Here is a 14,138-nt window from a genome sequence, read left to right as displayed (position 1 = left end):
GGCCAGCCTGCAGCTGCCAGGAACCCCCAGCGCCCAAACAGTTCCTGCTGTGCCCACACACCTCTGGGGAACCATCGCAGGGCATGGCACCATGCCGAGTGATGCACCAGGGACACCCCCAAATGTCACCAGCCCTGCCCCAGGATCCCTGGGCTCCACCTTCCCTTATTTGCCAAGGGAACATTTGTCCTCCTGGGACAGCCCTTCACACAAGCACTGAATGAGATAAGTCCTCTTTTTATTAAAAAAGGCCATTATAATCTAGTTTACGTGTACATTAACCTTTGCAGGAACAACTAACTAACCTGAGGGTTAAAGGGACCGTAGCTCCTGACCAAAAGGGACCTGGTTGCACTTGAGTGCAGTGTAAAACCCATCAGAGTCCCACATACCAGGGATGTCTGGGCTGGTCTAGCGGGTCCCTTTTAGCTGCCCCAACACCAGTGACCCCACAGGTGGGTGCCTGCTTGTGTCCCTGCATCCACCCCACTTGGGGCCTGCAGCCTTGTCCCCACCACTAAGAGAAAGCCCAAACCCACCCTGACCCAGCTGCCATGTGGCAGATGCCCCCATCCTGCAGAGCCCAGCTGGGAGGTGCTGGATACGGCCCTGCTTGCTGGCAAAACCGGGGCTTGGCATGGCAGGAGCGAGGCAAGCTTGCTGTGACCATGCCAGCACCCAAGGGGACTGCAAAGTCCCCAAGAGAACTGCCACCCGCACCCTGTTACCCTGCACTCTCTGCACCCAGCGGTGTGCTGCGGGGTTCTCCGGGGCTTTCTGCTAAACACCACCATACCATGAGCTCCTTTACAAATAAACACCTGGACTTAGGGTGATTTTTTGCCCTTTTTTTTCTTTTTTTTTTTTTAAAGCACATATATGGTCACTTTTTTTTTTTTTCTCTTCCCAACTGGGAAAGTTTAGTTAGTTGCAACTAGCTCAGCTGCAACTGGGAATTTCAACTGCATCACTGAGAGGGGTGCATGATGATGGCCAGTTCCCCCAACATTAAAATCTCAATTTCCTTCTGCATTCCAAAAGATATCCAGGGATATTTTTTCCCACTATTCTTTCAGGCTGAGTAAACTCTTTAAGCATCAGGATACCAGATGGCCTAATATCCCGCGGGGAATGCATTTACATTTAGTCTAATACAGGGAAATTGTCCCCCCACAGCCATTGTGAAGTCCTCGTTGGTCCTTGGGGGAGCAGGGCTGGGGGACAGCAGAAAGACAGTGACTCAGGCAGCGAGGCTGGGGGTTAAGGGACCCGTGGTCAAACTAGCCAAGCAGTATTGGCAACCCAGCTGGAAATCATTTTTGTTCCACCAGCCCTGCAAAAAGGATGGCTTTGCAACGTTTTGTCTGAAAATGTTTGCTGAAAATTTTCAGTCACTGGAAATTTTTAGTGCAGAGGTTTTGGAGCTCCTCTCTGGCACAGCCTGGGTTTGGGAGCTTCCCTCAGCTACTGCTTTTTTATTTTCCACCCTTCTTATTCTACTGAAACCACCAGGGAAAATGAGCGGGAAAAAAAAATTAAATCCACATTTGTTTAGAGACAAACCCCACCTGAGCCAACGGTTCCTCTCACCCCCAGTCCACGCTGGCTGGTTATGTCCCCAGCTCCCTGCCCAGGTGGGCTCTACCATCCTCACCAGCACTGGAGGAGCATCATCGGTGGGGAAGGGGCTGGATGGCAGCCGCCCGCACCCCCCATGCACACCAGGTCCTGGATGTGGGTTTCCCCAGGCTCCCATTGTAGAGCCCCCATCCTCACACAGCGCCAGGGGCTCTCCTCCTGCTGGGATGGTAGGTGGGTGGGACATGCCGAGGCCACGATGGAGGAAACGTCCCCGAGTGGCAAGAGGCTTCCCAGAACCCTGGACCCTGATCCGAGGCATGCAGTGTTTTGGTAAGGGGGTTCAGGACCCCTGCCCCAGCTGGCACTACAGCCCCCAGCATGCTGTGCCACCGGCGCAGCCTCGGCGGGAACGCAGTGCAGCATGCCGGGACCCGTAGTCCTCCTCCCTTCCAAAAATGCCATTTTAGACCTTCTCTGGGCTGGATGCAGCCCCATTTTCTGCAGCGGCAAGCACCTCCCCAGCCACGGGCTGGCCAGCTCAGCCAGGGGCATCGCAGCCGTACGGGGTGCGAGGAGCAGCCGGCACATCCCCATGGCCGCCAGCTGCCCTGGAGAGACCTGCCAGCAGCACAGCCCACCACCGTGGGACCTGGGGACGTGGTCCTGTGGGTGCTGCAGCCAGCAAGCACTCCCTGTCAGCCAAAAACTCGCAGCCCTCCTCCCTGCCCTGTGCCACGGTGCACAGCGTCACATTGCCACGGGGCACGGCATGGCCCCGCCACGGCGCGGGGCTGGGATGCCACAAGTAGATCCCCAGCACCAGAATGAGGGGCAGGATGCTCAGGAGTACCACACCGGTGGCCCTGTGTCCCCTCCCCAGTGTGACCTGATGCCTGGCTGGAGGACCCTGGGGACAGCAGGGCCTCTCTGGCTGGCCAGCACCACCACCGGCTCTGCCAACAGACACACAGGCGGGAGCTGAGGAGGGACACCAGGAAACTCTGGTTTGGCACGAGGCGTGGGGGGAAACGCTGGGGGTGTGGGGAAAAAACGGAGAGCAGGGGCCAAATATCACCTCTCCAGGTGGGGACGCTGCCCCAGCCCCTTCCCGGGCAGACCCGCAGCCCAGTCCCTCTGCCAGGGCACCGCCACAGAGCGCGGCTGACCCTGCATCCCCCCAAAATCCCAAGGCTGGGGGGAAAGGGGGTCAAATATCTTCCCACGCACCCAAGAGCGACTCACCAGAGCGGGGAGGTGGCGGCGGGCGGGCGGGCTCCTCGCCCCTCGCCCGGGCCGGGGGAGCCAGGCGAGGAGCGAACTTCCCCGGGCTGATGCAAGATGCCTCTGGGAGCGCGTTCGCATTCTGCGGATTCCTGGGAGCCAGCCAGAAATCCCACAATCCTACATCTTGCACATTTGGTTTCAATTAGGGAGCGGAGAGGGGGAGCCAGTCACCAATCCAGGCTGGCTTTTCGGCAGAGGTTATTTTCCTCGGCCCCAGGGAATGTGCGCAAAGCTATAATTTACAGCAAAACCCATTCATAGCTCAAGAGAGAAAAAAAAAAAAAAAACACAAAAAAAAAATAAAATCCCCTTGGCCAGCGACGGAACTTAAAGTAATAGGCGGCGTTTTGCTTTCCGGTGCTTGCCCCCGCAGCTGCAGGATGGCACGCGTGTCCGGGACCCTCCTCTTGCACTGTGGGGTGCAGGGGCTAGGTGGGACACCCCAAAAATGCAGGTGATGGGGGTGCTCCAGGAGGTCCCATCGCTGGCCTGGAGGGTCCCACATGGGCTGCCCCGCTCCGGGCCCCTGGCGGGAAGGGTGCCGGGCTCCTGCACAGGCACGTGTGGCCAGGACACTGGCCGGAGAGCCGACCTGCCCCGGCACATGGCATGGAAGAAGCGCTCCGGCTCCCTGAGCTGCACGCCAGGCTCGTGGTTTTACATCATTTCCAGGCACTAGCTTGGCACCGCGGCCACCAGCTACGCAACACGGCAGGGAGAAAAATAATAATAATAATCAGCTCACGTTATTTTTTGGACAATAGCTAAAAATGCAATTTTTTTTTTTTTTAAATAAATTCAGTATTCTTTCAGACTAGTGTTTTGGCTGGCTCTGTTTTATGCCAGCACCCACACTGCCGTGGGAGGGAAGCAGCACCCCTGGCAGCAGGCCAGCAGCTCCCAGAAAGCGCTCCTGCCCCACGGGGCACCCCACGCTGGAGGAGGCACCTGCCCCAGGGCTGCGGCCATGCTCCCAAACCCTCAAACCACCCTCCTCACCCAACTCCCAGCCCGCCTGCCCTCCAGACAAACAAACCCAGCCCCAGGCAGGATGCCAGGGACGTGCCGGGGGACCCTCACCGCTGCCACTGGGGAGGGGGCTGGGGTGCCAGCCCAGCCACGAGTGCAGCAAGAGGCGTGCAAGGCAGAGCAGCACAGGCAGGAGCAGGCAGGCAGCAGGTTTAGTGGGGTGCCAGCTGCAGGGCTCTGCACCATGCCCTGGCGTGCCACCCAGGATCAGCTGGCAGGGGGATGCCCTCACCCCCGCACAGGCTGCCCTACGTGCACACTGGCACAAACACCAGCCAGCTCTGCTCTGCCCCGCTCGCCTCCTCCTACCTGGAATTGGCACTCAAAACTTGGCGGTGGCCAGTGCCAGCATCACTCTATCCCAGGACCCAATGCAAAGGTGTTGGTGTGCCAACAGAGCCAAAAAGCCAAAGGAAACACCTCCCCCTCCACCCTTCCCAGGGCACCAGCTGGAGTGGTGATGCCCCAGAGTCACCATGCAGCCCCCCACTCCTGCTCAGCGCTGGTTCTGGGGCCACGAGAATCCCCCCAAGGTGCACCACACTGCGCTCCAGATGCTGCCCACCACATGCCAAGGAGGAGCAACTTCAGGGGCACCCGCCTGCTCCCCCTGGAGCAGAGATATCCCTTCTCCATGCAGGTTGCTCCCAGAGGTGGTGGTACAGACCACCCGCATCACTCTGTACCGGCTCCTCGCATCCGCTCTGGCCCCCATCCCAGGCTGTCTCCCCCGAGACCCACAGCCGCCAGCCTGCCTTGGCCACACACAGCCCAGCTGGCCCGTGGCAAGCCACCAGCAGCCACAGAGCCTTCCAGGACCCCCCGCATGGCCCCAACTTCCCAGGCACACTGCCTGTGGAGCCGAGTGCTCGGCTGAGCCTGGGGTGCCCAACAGCCACCTTAGTACTTGGGCACTTGGTGACTTCTCCTGGGTAAGCAGTTTGAGCCCCATTGCCAGCCCCATAAGGGAAAATCCCACCTCAGGCAGCTGTGGGGCAGGAGGTGGCTGTGCCACCCTGCCCCAGGGGCTGCAGCAGGACTTAAGGAGCAGCAGAGGAGCCATCCAAGCACCATTTCCCCTCCAAAAAGGAGGGGAGGCAGCAGAGCCACTCTGTCCAAGGGTGTGGGGACACCACACTTTGGGGCAGTGGGCTCTGGCAGGAGCCAAAGAGCCCTCCCTGGAAAAGCAGAAGGCACGGGATGCTGCTGGAGGGCACCATGCCAGGCTGGTCTCACCCCGAGCGCTCCAGCGGCATCGCACACCCACCCGTTCCTACCTGCTCAAGGCTTGCTGTCACTTGCAGAAATCCAAGAGGAAAGCTCAGCCCTCTGCTTCCTCCAGAAACACTGCAAACGAGCACTGTGGGCCAGAGGACCTGCCTGCAACCCCCCCAGGCAGCAGCTGCTGCTGGGCTGGGCAGAGCGGGGCACTCAGTGTGACACAGTCTACGAGCAGAGCCTCTGCGGAAAGTCACCGTCACTAAAACAACACCAGATGACAGACAGGAGGGACTCAGAGTTTAATTGGGTGCTTCCAGTTGTGCAACGTACAAAGGATGACCAAAAGGGAGGATACGGGCAATGACAAGGACACTATTAAAAAAAATAGTCATGTAGATTTGAGAAAAATAAAAATTCAAGATTAACCCCAGCCCCGTACCATAAAAATCTTCTGCATGTACAATGACTATTACTATATACATGTTTAAAAATAAATGCCCACAGCCTGGAGTGCAAAGAGCAGCACCATAGCTGTGCTTCGTGGCAGGGGAATCCATAAAGTGTTTGGCTTTTAAATTAAAATATAAATAGAAGCATACAACATGCCAAGAACCGAGTGGGTTACATCCTCCTCCGCACAGGGCCAGAGCGAGCAGGATCAGCCCCTACCAGTTACAGCTATAAACCTTCATCCGAAGGTTTATATAAACCGAATCCCCAGCCCGCCAGGTGGGACGGGCAGCCCAGCTTGGGCACGGCGCCACCGCTACATCCCATTCTTCACCAGCTCGTGGATCCCATCCTCGTCGATAATCAAAGGTGTGCGAAACTCTCGGTCCTTCACATACTTTTCCAGACCCTAAGGGAGGACGAAGCAGCTCGTTAGGAATGCACCACACGTCATCCGCTCCGTTGACCTGCTCGCAGGTGGCTCTGGTCCCCACCCATGCTAGCAGCTTGGGGAACACTGCCTCAAAAAGCTCCACAGTGAATCCAAGTCATGTTTTCGTGGCTTACCCCCACCAGCCTCCCCACCTGCCTAGTTAATCTGCAAGGCTGCTTGAGCTCCAGGGAGCCAGTACTCACTTCTCCTCCATAGGAGACGAGGGGAGAAATTTCACACTGGATTGGCAGGTCATTTGCATCCTTCAAGCTGCAGAGAAAAATGAAAAGTCAGGAGAGTTAGCTACATCCCACCAGGGGATGCGGATGGGGCCCAGAGGTCTCGCAGACACCAGTGCAGGGGATCAGTGGCTGTCAGGAGCACTGGTGGCTGCCGGCCCAAGCAGACCCCACCAGCGCAGAGCTGCCCTGGGTTAGTCAAGCCTTGCGTGCTCTCCACAGAGATGCGAGCTAAAGTTTAGATACCAGCAGTGACTGAAAGGGAAGAGAGGTTTAGATGCGGTTTTTAAGAGGATCTACGTGCCTTTCCACGTGTGCAACTACAGCAGCGCCTACGCCCCCGGCCTGGACCACACTCCCACTATATTTGATGCTGCATGCAAGCTTGTCAGCCCTTCCTCCTCCTCTTCCTCCTGCATCCTTGAGGTCATGAGAGATGCACTCACAGCGCCCTCCTGTTTGGCTGGTCACAACAGGTCTTTTTGTAAACACACTCCTTGTTTAAAGCACAACCAGAGGATGCAGGATAAGCCTGTCTGCTAGCTCAAAAATACTCCCTGTGGCCCTGCCTGCTCCTCCTGCCTTTGCCTCTTAGATCAGCTGTCTCAGCTCCTCTGTTCTGCTCACAAGCCTCAGCTGGAGAGGACAAGGACAGATCCACACCAATGCTGCCTGGCCAGCCTGGCCCTGAGAACAGCCACAGCAGCACTGCTGGGCAGGGGTCCATGTGGGGTCCCTGACCCCGCTCCTGCTGCCACCAGCCTTTGTAGGACCCCACTGGACGCTCCCTGGATCCAGCGGGTGTGTAAGCCTGGCCAGCGGGTGCACGGCAGCACCCCAGGGTCCCCTTTCACACCCACTCGCCACCGCAGCCAGACAGGCATCTCAGGACGACATCTGTGACAACGCTCCCTTTGGCCAGGTCAAAGCTTGTCCCTGCTGCCACTTGCTCAGCCCCCTCCTGTCCCAGTTGTGAGTAAATGAAACTCATCCATCCTAAGACAGCCCTTGTACTTGAGTTTGCCTTAGAGATGGATTCATTTCAAGATAATACTTTAAAAATAAATAAATAAATAAATAAATTGCCATTAACTGGCAATGAAGGATAAATGTAGGATAAAGTGCATCCTTTGTTCTGCATTATCACTAGTGTGATGGCCTAGTTATAAGCCTGAAAGCACTTAGAGTCTGGAATTAAAAACAGAGACTGTAGGTGTATCCCACCAGAAAGTACCAGAAGATACTGAAGGCTTCTCCTGAAGGGGGGAGGTAACAAGCTTGCTTAGTCTGCAAGTCATTTACACCGACCAGCTCTAAGTCCCAGCCACACAGACGTGCCCCATGCCTACAGAAGAACACGCTGCTATTACAGAGGTTGCTTTAGCACTTCTGTCAACTTTCCCATTTATTTCTGTAAATTTTCAAGTGCTGAGCCAGGGGCTTTCCCTGGTGTCACAGTCTGGATCTTCAAAACTCAAGAGCTGAAGTCACATAAAGCACAGCTGGCCGCCTACGCTGAGATTTGCACATGGTACATCAAAGCCTGCTTGACGTTTACTTAATGTTTTTAATCCCATTTCAATTTGCCTGGACGCCTGGTGGACACCAGGAGACAGCAGCTGTCTCCAGCTACGAGACTGGCCGAGATCAATCCAGGCTGTGCTATGCCGTGGCGTGACGAACAGGGGAGCGTCATCGAAGGGACACGCCAGCTTTGTTTCCCAACAGCATCCCACCTGTGGGGTGGCCTTTGGGGGCTGCCTGCGGCCAGTGGCAGGCTGCCTGCCGCCCTGTGTCTGTACCAACAGCACAAGCCCCTTCCAGCTATCCCTGCCGGTTCCTCTGTGGAAAGGAGCCCGAGGAGGGAGCAGACGCTGCCTACAGCCCGCCACCGTGAGAAGCGGCGTCCGCAGGGTCCTGTAGCAAGACATGCCCCACTCCCAGCATGCAGCCCCGAGCCCCCCGTCCCTGTTAGTCACTACGGGCACCTGCCCACCAGCACGCATCCACGGCAGTGACCGCAGCCTGGCACGCTGCGGCACCTACAGCCCATTAGTACCTAAGCACAGCCCCGCCACCATGCACGCTGCACGGTATAGTTACTTGTCATTGACATCTGCTGGGGTGGCATCTGACCTTCCGTTTGTGACACTACGTAGGAATAAACAAGGGTTAGCAAGGGTGGGGAAAAACAGGGCAGAACAAGTCTGGTGCTTGCTGTTCTCCAAACACTGGCAGTGGGAGGTCTCTCGGCTGAGGGATGCCACAACCCCAGCCTGGCTACTGCAAGAATCTGCTGGCACGCTTAGGCTTCAGGGAGCCACCTCCTTCCTGCACTGGCAACCTCGGCTGTGCAATGGGGACCAGCAGGATTCAGTTCACAGGTGTTGAATCAAGAAGGAAAGTTGCTGCCAACTGCACGAGCACCCCTCCTGCAGCCAACCCCCGGCCCGCACACAGATCTGCCCCACGGACCACCCAGGACCATGGCTGGTCACTCCAGTAATGCTGGTTTCAGGGGCCAGGAGCAGCAACTCACCGAGGGATGGCAGGGATGCGTGTGCCGTTTTCATCCACAAAGTGCCCCCCTGCATTGAGAACCCAGCAGTGATGCAGGGACATCAAGGCGTGTCGGGCTGTGGTAGGGTTGTCCTTGCCATTCTGGCTGTCTGCGTTCTTCAGGGGAGAAAACTCATCCTCACGCAGCACCTCGTACACCACAAACTTCCTGGGGAGAGGAACAGGGCATGGGAGGGTTAGGTTTGGAACATCTACTCCCTGTTACTTTGGCTTCTTCCCTGCCAAGGTGGGTGAGGTGGGGCCACGGGCCTCCCTAGCCCACACCCATGGGCTGTCCTCAAAGCCATGAAGGAGGGAGGCTCAGCCGAGTAAGAGGCACACACCACCTGTCCCTCCTGCAGCTCACATCCCTGCTCATCTCAGGGCACAAGCATCCACTGCTGAACAGCACAGGAGCTGTCATCCTGTCCTGACCCCGGGGGATCACCAGTGGACCCAGCCTGGTACCCCCCAGAGGCTCTCAGAGCTGCCTGAGAGAGAGCCAGCAGCCTGCTTCCTGCAGAGAGAAAAGGGCATACTTGGAAAACTGGAAGATGTCAAAGACGAATTTTTCCATCTTGATCCCATTGGGCTTCTCGGGTTGGATCAGCTGCCCTGTAGCTATGTCCACGTGTGGGATCTTCTTCTCAGCTACATGGTGCTGCAGCCGCGGTTCGTAAGTGCTGCAACGGGCCAAAAGCAAGCTGTCACTTGCCTGAGCAAGGCACATCTCCAGCCCCCCAGCTGAGACACCGCTGTGGCAGGACAGCTGCTCTGCCCTGACCCCCAGCCACGGGCTGCTCATCCCCACAGCAGCCAGGAGAGGACGGCCCCACACGCCTGGGCTCTGGCACCAGCCATCAGTGACGGCAAAGGGAAACCTTATCTCAAGTAAGGGACTGTGCAGAGAGTCAGGAGTCAGGGAACGTGTGCAGGGGCCAGGGACCAGTCCCTGTGGGCCTCGTCCCAGCACACCTGAAAACAGCTGGAGTTCAACCAGCAGAAAGCAAGGCGTGGGCAGCCAGCTCCATTCAGCATGGGCACCCCTCCTCTGGCATGCTGAAAACACCCCAGCAGGCCCTTACTTGACTACATCTTTCAAGAAGGCGGTGGTGAAGTAGTGATTGGCAATGTTGCCTGCGTTGAAGAGCAGCCGCCCATCCGGGCCCCGTTTCTGGGCAGTGGCCAGGGAGATCTCGCTGTACTCCACCACCTGGTAGACACCATCCACTCGGCACACCACACCAACCGGCTCCGTGGGGTTGGTCTTCTCCACCACCTGCCCACGGGAAGCACTGTCAGGGAAAGACCCCCAAAGCCCTGCACTTCAAATATACTCCCTCGTATCTAGCAGCCCCTGTGGAGGCATTTCCCTGCACAGGACAGCAGGGATAGGGGTGCTGGAGCCCTCCTCTCCCAGATGCTTCTGGCAATGGTGACCGGAGGAGGAAGAGATGGCAGGGCTGGGTGACAGGATGTCACGCACAGCAAGAGGGCACAGGCAGGATCTGGCACCAAGCCTGCATGTGGCTGGCAGAGGGCACGGGTATTTTTAGCACCCAGCCCGCACATGAACAGCCAGCTTGCCACACGCAAGCAGGAGGCTGCTGACTCAGCAGAGCCATCTCCCCACACCTGACCTCCCTCCTCTTCCTCACACCCCACACACCTCCCTCTGGGCATGGCAGCCCCCAGCAAATCCCTACCCATCACCACCACCACCACCACAGCAGGGCAGCATGCAGGGACACAGGGCTTTGTCTTGTCTGCATGCTAGGGTTTATTTCCTCCTTCTCTCGCTCGGGCCAGAAGGAGGAACTGCTTTCCCTTTCCCAGCTCAATGGAAAGCTTCAAGGCCAGCAAGTCCTTTCACCTGCTTGCTCCTGTCTCCTGTTTGCCAGAGCCAAGCCCAACGCAAACACAATCGCATAGCCCCTTTCACTGTTAACCCAGCTTTTAAGTAAAGCTTTGGGCGTGCAATGTCCTACCGGTGAGACACGGGGCTGGGATCAGCGTCAGCAGTCAGCTGCACCCACTGTGTCCTGGTTTAGTGCCCAGGACGTCACAGCCAGGGACAGCTGGCAGCCTGTGGCAGGGATCCCGGATGCCTGTGCTCCCCGCAGCCACCTGGACAACAGCTGCCCAGCATCCAGATGGGGACTGGGCAACCCCACGGAGCTCCCTGGCAGTTCTCAGCCCCAGGGATTAGTGGACCTGTGAGCCCAGGGGCTGTGTATGACCCCATGCAAGGCAGGATGGGAGCAGCACCAGGCAGGGGTCAGTGACACTACCCATCCCCCAGGATGCCAGACCCAAGGGACAGGTGGGACTCCAGCAGCATGTGCTACTATACCAGTGAGCTCCCAGTGCTTAGCTATCCCTCCTGGCTGTGGCAAGCTGGCGAAGGAAGGGTGAGGAGTGAGGGAAGCCAGACAAGGAACAGGACAGACCCCACCCTGCTACAGGGAAGGGGTGCCTGCCTGTCCCCAAAACCCTACCTTGGCCCCGCAGTCTGCTCCCTTCTCCAAGCAGAACCCGATGAACCTGGGGTCAGCCACCTTCACCAGGATGTTATCCACACAGTAGACATGGACACTCTGCACACCCCTCCGTTCCATGTCATCCATGATGCCGTGTGCCCCCAGGGCCCGGTACAGGCCCCCGTTGCCATCTGCGGAGGAAACAAACCATTGGGGCCGCAGCAACACCCAGCTGTCCCGTCATCCACCCATGCTCATCTTCCTTCCCCAGGGAGCCAGGGTGGAGGGTCATCAGCCCGGCCATACCCCACCCTGGTCCTCCCCGCCAAGACGGACACCTCCCAGCCAGCGTCACTCGAGGGCCACATCACGCTGCAACTCTGCTCTACGCAGGCTCCAGCTCCAAAAGCTTGTCCTCAGCACCGTGTCTCATGCCCTTGCACCCCTCCTGCCAGCTCCTGGCCACTGACCTGGCGCCATGGCAATCTTGCCCTTCTCCTCCAGCAGGATTTTCCCATCAAACCCCAGGGCGGGCAACATGCCCTGCTGGAAGAAGATGACATTTTCCTTCTTCAAGCCGAAATAGTGATGCTTCAGGAAGAACTCCTTGGTGGACTCCATAGTCCGGCCACTTGTCATGATGTACCTGTCAGGGCGCAGGAGAGACCCAATAAGCAGGGAGGAGCGGCAGGGTCTCAAATCCCTCATCCCAAACGTGGGGAATCACTTCAGCCTGTAACACCCAGGAGAAGCTTCTTTCACCCCCCCCAGGCATTTAGAAGGATCTGACCCTCGGTGGTCCCACCTCTTTGGCAAGCCAACGAAGTGCTCCTTGCAACATGCATCTCCACAACCCTACCACACTTTGTGCAGTGGGGGGGATATCCAGCTGCAACGGCCAGCTCCCACCAGGATGCCAACCTCCTGCTTATAGTCCCTCCCCTTCCAGGCCCCTGCCTTGTGTGGCAGCAGGATGACCACAGGGGACATGACACGTGTTCCCAAGGGCTGTAGGGTTGAGCCTGACAACGTGGGACCTGCTGGTGCCACCCTCTGGGCCTTGAACCACTAAAACTCCAACAGGCTGTGCCCATAGCAATAGCACTGCTGTCAAGAGGGTCTATGCATGGGGGCCTGCACCAACCCACAGGTCCTTGGCCTGCAGACACCAACGGGGTCCATGCCAACCCACAAGACTTTGACCCACCAAGGCCAACCAAAGGGGCTTTGGCTCAGCCAACACCAATGGAACAACACTAACACACAGACCCCTAACCCACCAACACCAGTTGAGCTGACACCGAGGGTCCTGTCAAGGCCAACCCACGGGACCTTGACCCACCAACACCACTTAGGCCGATGCTAATGGGGGTCCTACCAATGCCAGCCCACGGGCCCTTGACCTGCCCACACCACCTCACAAGCCTTGCCCCATCAGAGCCACCCCATGGGGGCACTGACCCACCGAGGCCGAGGGCAGGGGTCTCACCAGGGGATGCTGCAGGGGGTGCCGTGCTGTTCCTCCGCCAGCTGCTGCAGCCGCCGCAGGCGCTGGGCCTGGAGGTGGAAGAGGGTCTTGCGGGAGGGCAGCCCCACGTCGCACATGCCCTTGGGGTAGGGGACGCCGAGGCGGGTGCCCTGCCCGCCGGCCAGCAGCAGCACGGCCACGCGGCTCCCCGCGATCTCCGCCAGCCCTGCGCCCGGGAGGGAGAGCAGACACGCGTGGGGCCCGCCGCACCGGCACTAGCGCTGCACCGCGCCGCGCCGGGCCCCGCCACCCCCGGCACCTACCGCGGCTCTCCCAGCGCGGCAGCAGTTCCCGGTCGCGGCAGGCGCTGCCCAGCACGTCCCGCGGCACCGGCTCCATCCGCTCGTCCAGCCCCGCCGCCGCCGCCGCCGCCCCACCGCCACCGTCCCCGCGGGCGCGGCGGAAGAAGCGGTTGATCTCGGCCACGTCCATACCGCGCAGCTCCGCCGCCAGCGCCCGGCGAGCCGCGCCGCCCAGCTCGGCCCAGAAGCGCAGCACATGGCCCTGCCCGCCCGCCGCCAACCGCTGCTCCAGCTCCGCCGCCAGCGCGGCCCCCTCCGCGGCCCCCCCCACCGCCGCCGCCGCCGCCTCCGCCTCCATCCCGCCCGCCACCGCAGGGCCACCGCGCCCCTGCCGCCCCTTTATAGCCCCCCGCCGCCGCGGGGCCGACCAATGGCAGGCGGCGGTCGGCTCGTCCCGCGCCCTCACTGGCTCCGAGGGCCAGGGCGTCACCGCGGAGGCTGCGCCCCGCGCCACGTGGTGCCCGCCGCCCGCCCAATGGGTGCCGGGAGGGGGGGCCAGGTGACAGCCCACCCAACCACCCACCCCCCCACTGCAGCGCCAATGGGAGCGGCGGCAGCGGCTGCCATAGCAACGCCCGCCACGTCAGCGCGCGCGGTCCCGCCGGCGGGAGAGGCGGGGCCCAGCCCCGGTCCCCCTGCGGCGGAGCCTCCGCCCCTCTTCTCCGGCAAGGGGGGGGCCCCGGTGCCGGTCCCCTCCGGGCGGGGCGGGGGAGAGCTTCCCGTCAGAGCCCCACCCCTTCACGCTGTTCCTCCCCGCGCCGGGCCCACGCGTGAAAGCGGGAAGCGGCGGCGGCCGTCTGCCGCCGGGCGGGGGCGGCTGCAGGAAGCCCCCGGGCAGCGATCCCCCACGGCCATTGCTGGGGGGAGGGGGAAGGGGGGGCGGCGGCCCCCCTCCTGCAGCAAGAGAGGAGAGGAGAGGCACGCAGGGGAAAAAACAAAAACAAAAAACCCAAAAAGCCCCAAACCCACAAAATGAGGCGGGTGCACAAAAATCAGTGCAGGCCAAAAAACTGGTCACCCCGCCGCCGCCGC

At 59.7% G+C, this 14,138-nt stretch overlaps 1 protein-coding gene across 1 annotated transcript; it reads right to left on the bottom strand.

Moving 5' to 3' along the window:
- Positions 1 to 5,395: 5,395 nt before the first annotated feature.
- UAP1 (UDP-N-acetylglucosamine pyrophosphorylase 1) lies at positions 5,396 to 13,404 on the bottom strand. Its single transcript, XM_074151776.1, has 10 exons — positions 13,068 to 13,404; positions 12,766 to 12,970; positions 11,747 to 11,922; positions 11,295 to 11,467; positions 9,882 to 10,075; positions 9,336 to 9,479; positions 8,777 to 8,965; positions 8,341 to 8,388; positions 6,202 to 6,268; positions 5,396 to 5,974 (listed from the first exon to the last, which is right to left on the bottom strand). The coding sequence occupies exons 1-10, from the start codon at positions 13,402 to 13,404 to the stop codon at positions 5,882 to 5,884; spliced, it is 1,626 nt and encodes a 541-aa protein (XP_074007877.1). The 3' UTR covers positions 5,396 to 5,881.
- Between the last annotated feature and the right edge of the window lie 734 nt (positions 13,405 to 14,138).

The sequence above is a fragment of the Numenius arquata genome, chromosome 8, assembly GCF_964106895.1.
Source record: "Numenius arquata chromosome 8, bNumArq3.hap1.1, whole genome shotgun sequence".
NCBI lineage: Eukaryota > Metazoa > Chordata > Aves > Charadriiformes > Scolopacidae > Numenius > Numenius arquata.
Note: the sequence above shows the minus strand (reverse complement) of the source record. Positions and strands in the feature narration are given on the sequence as shown.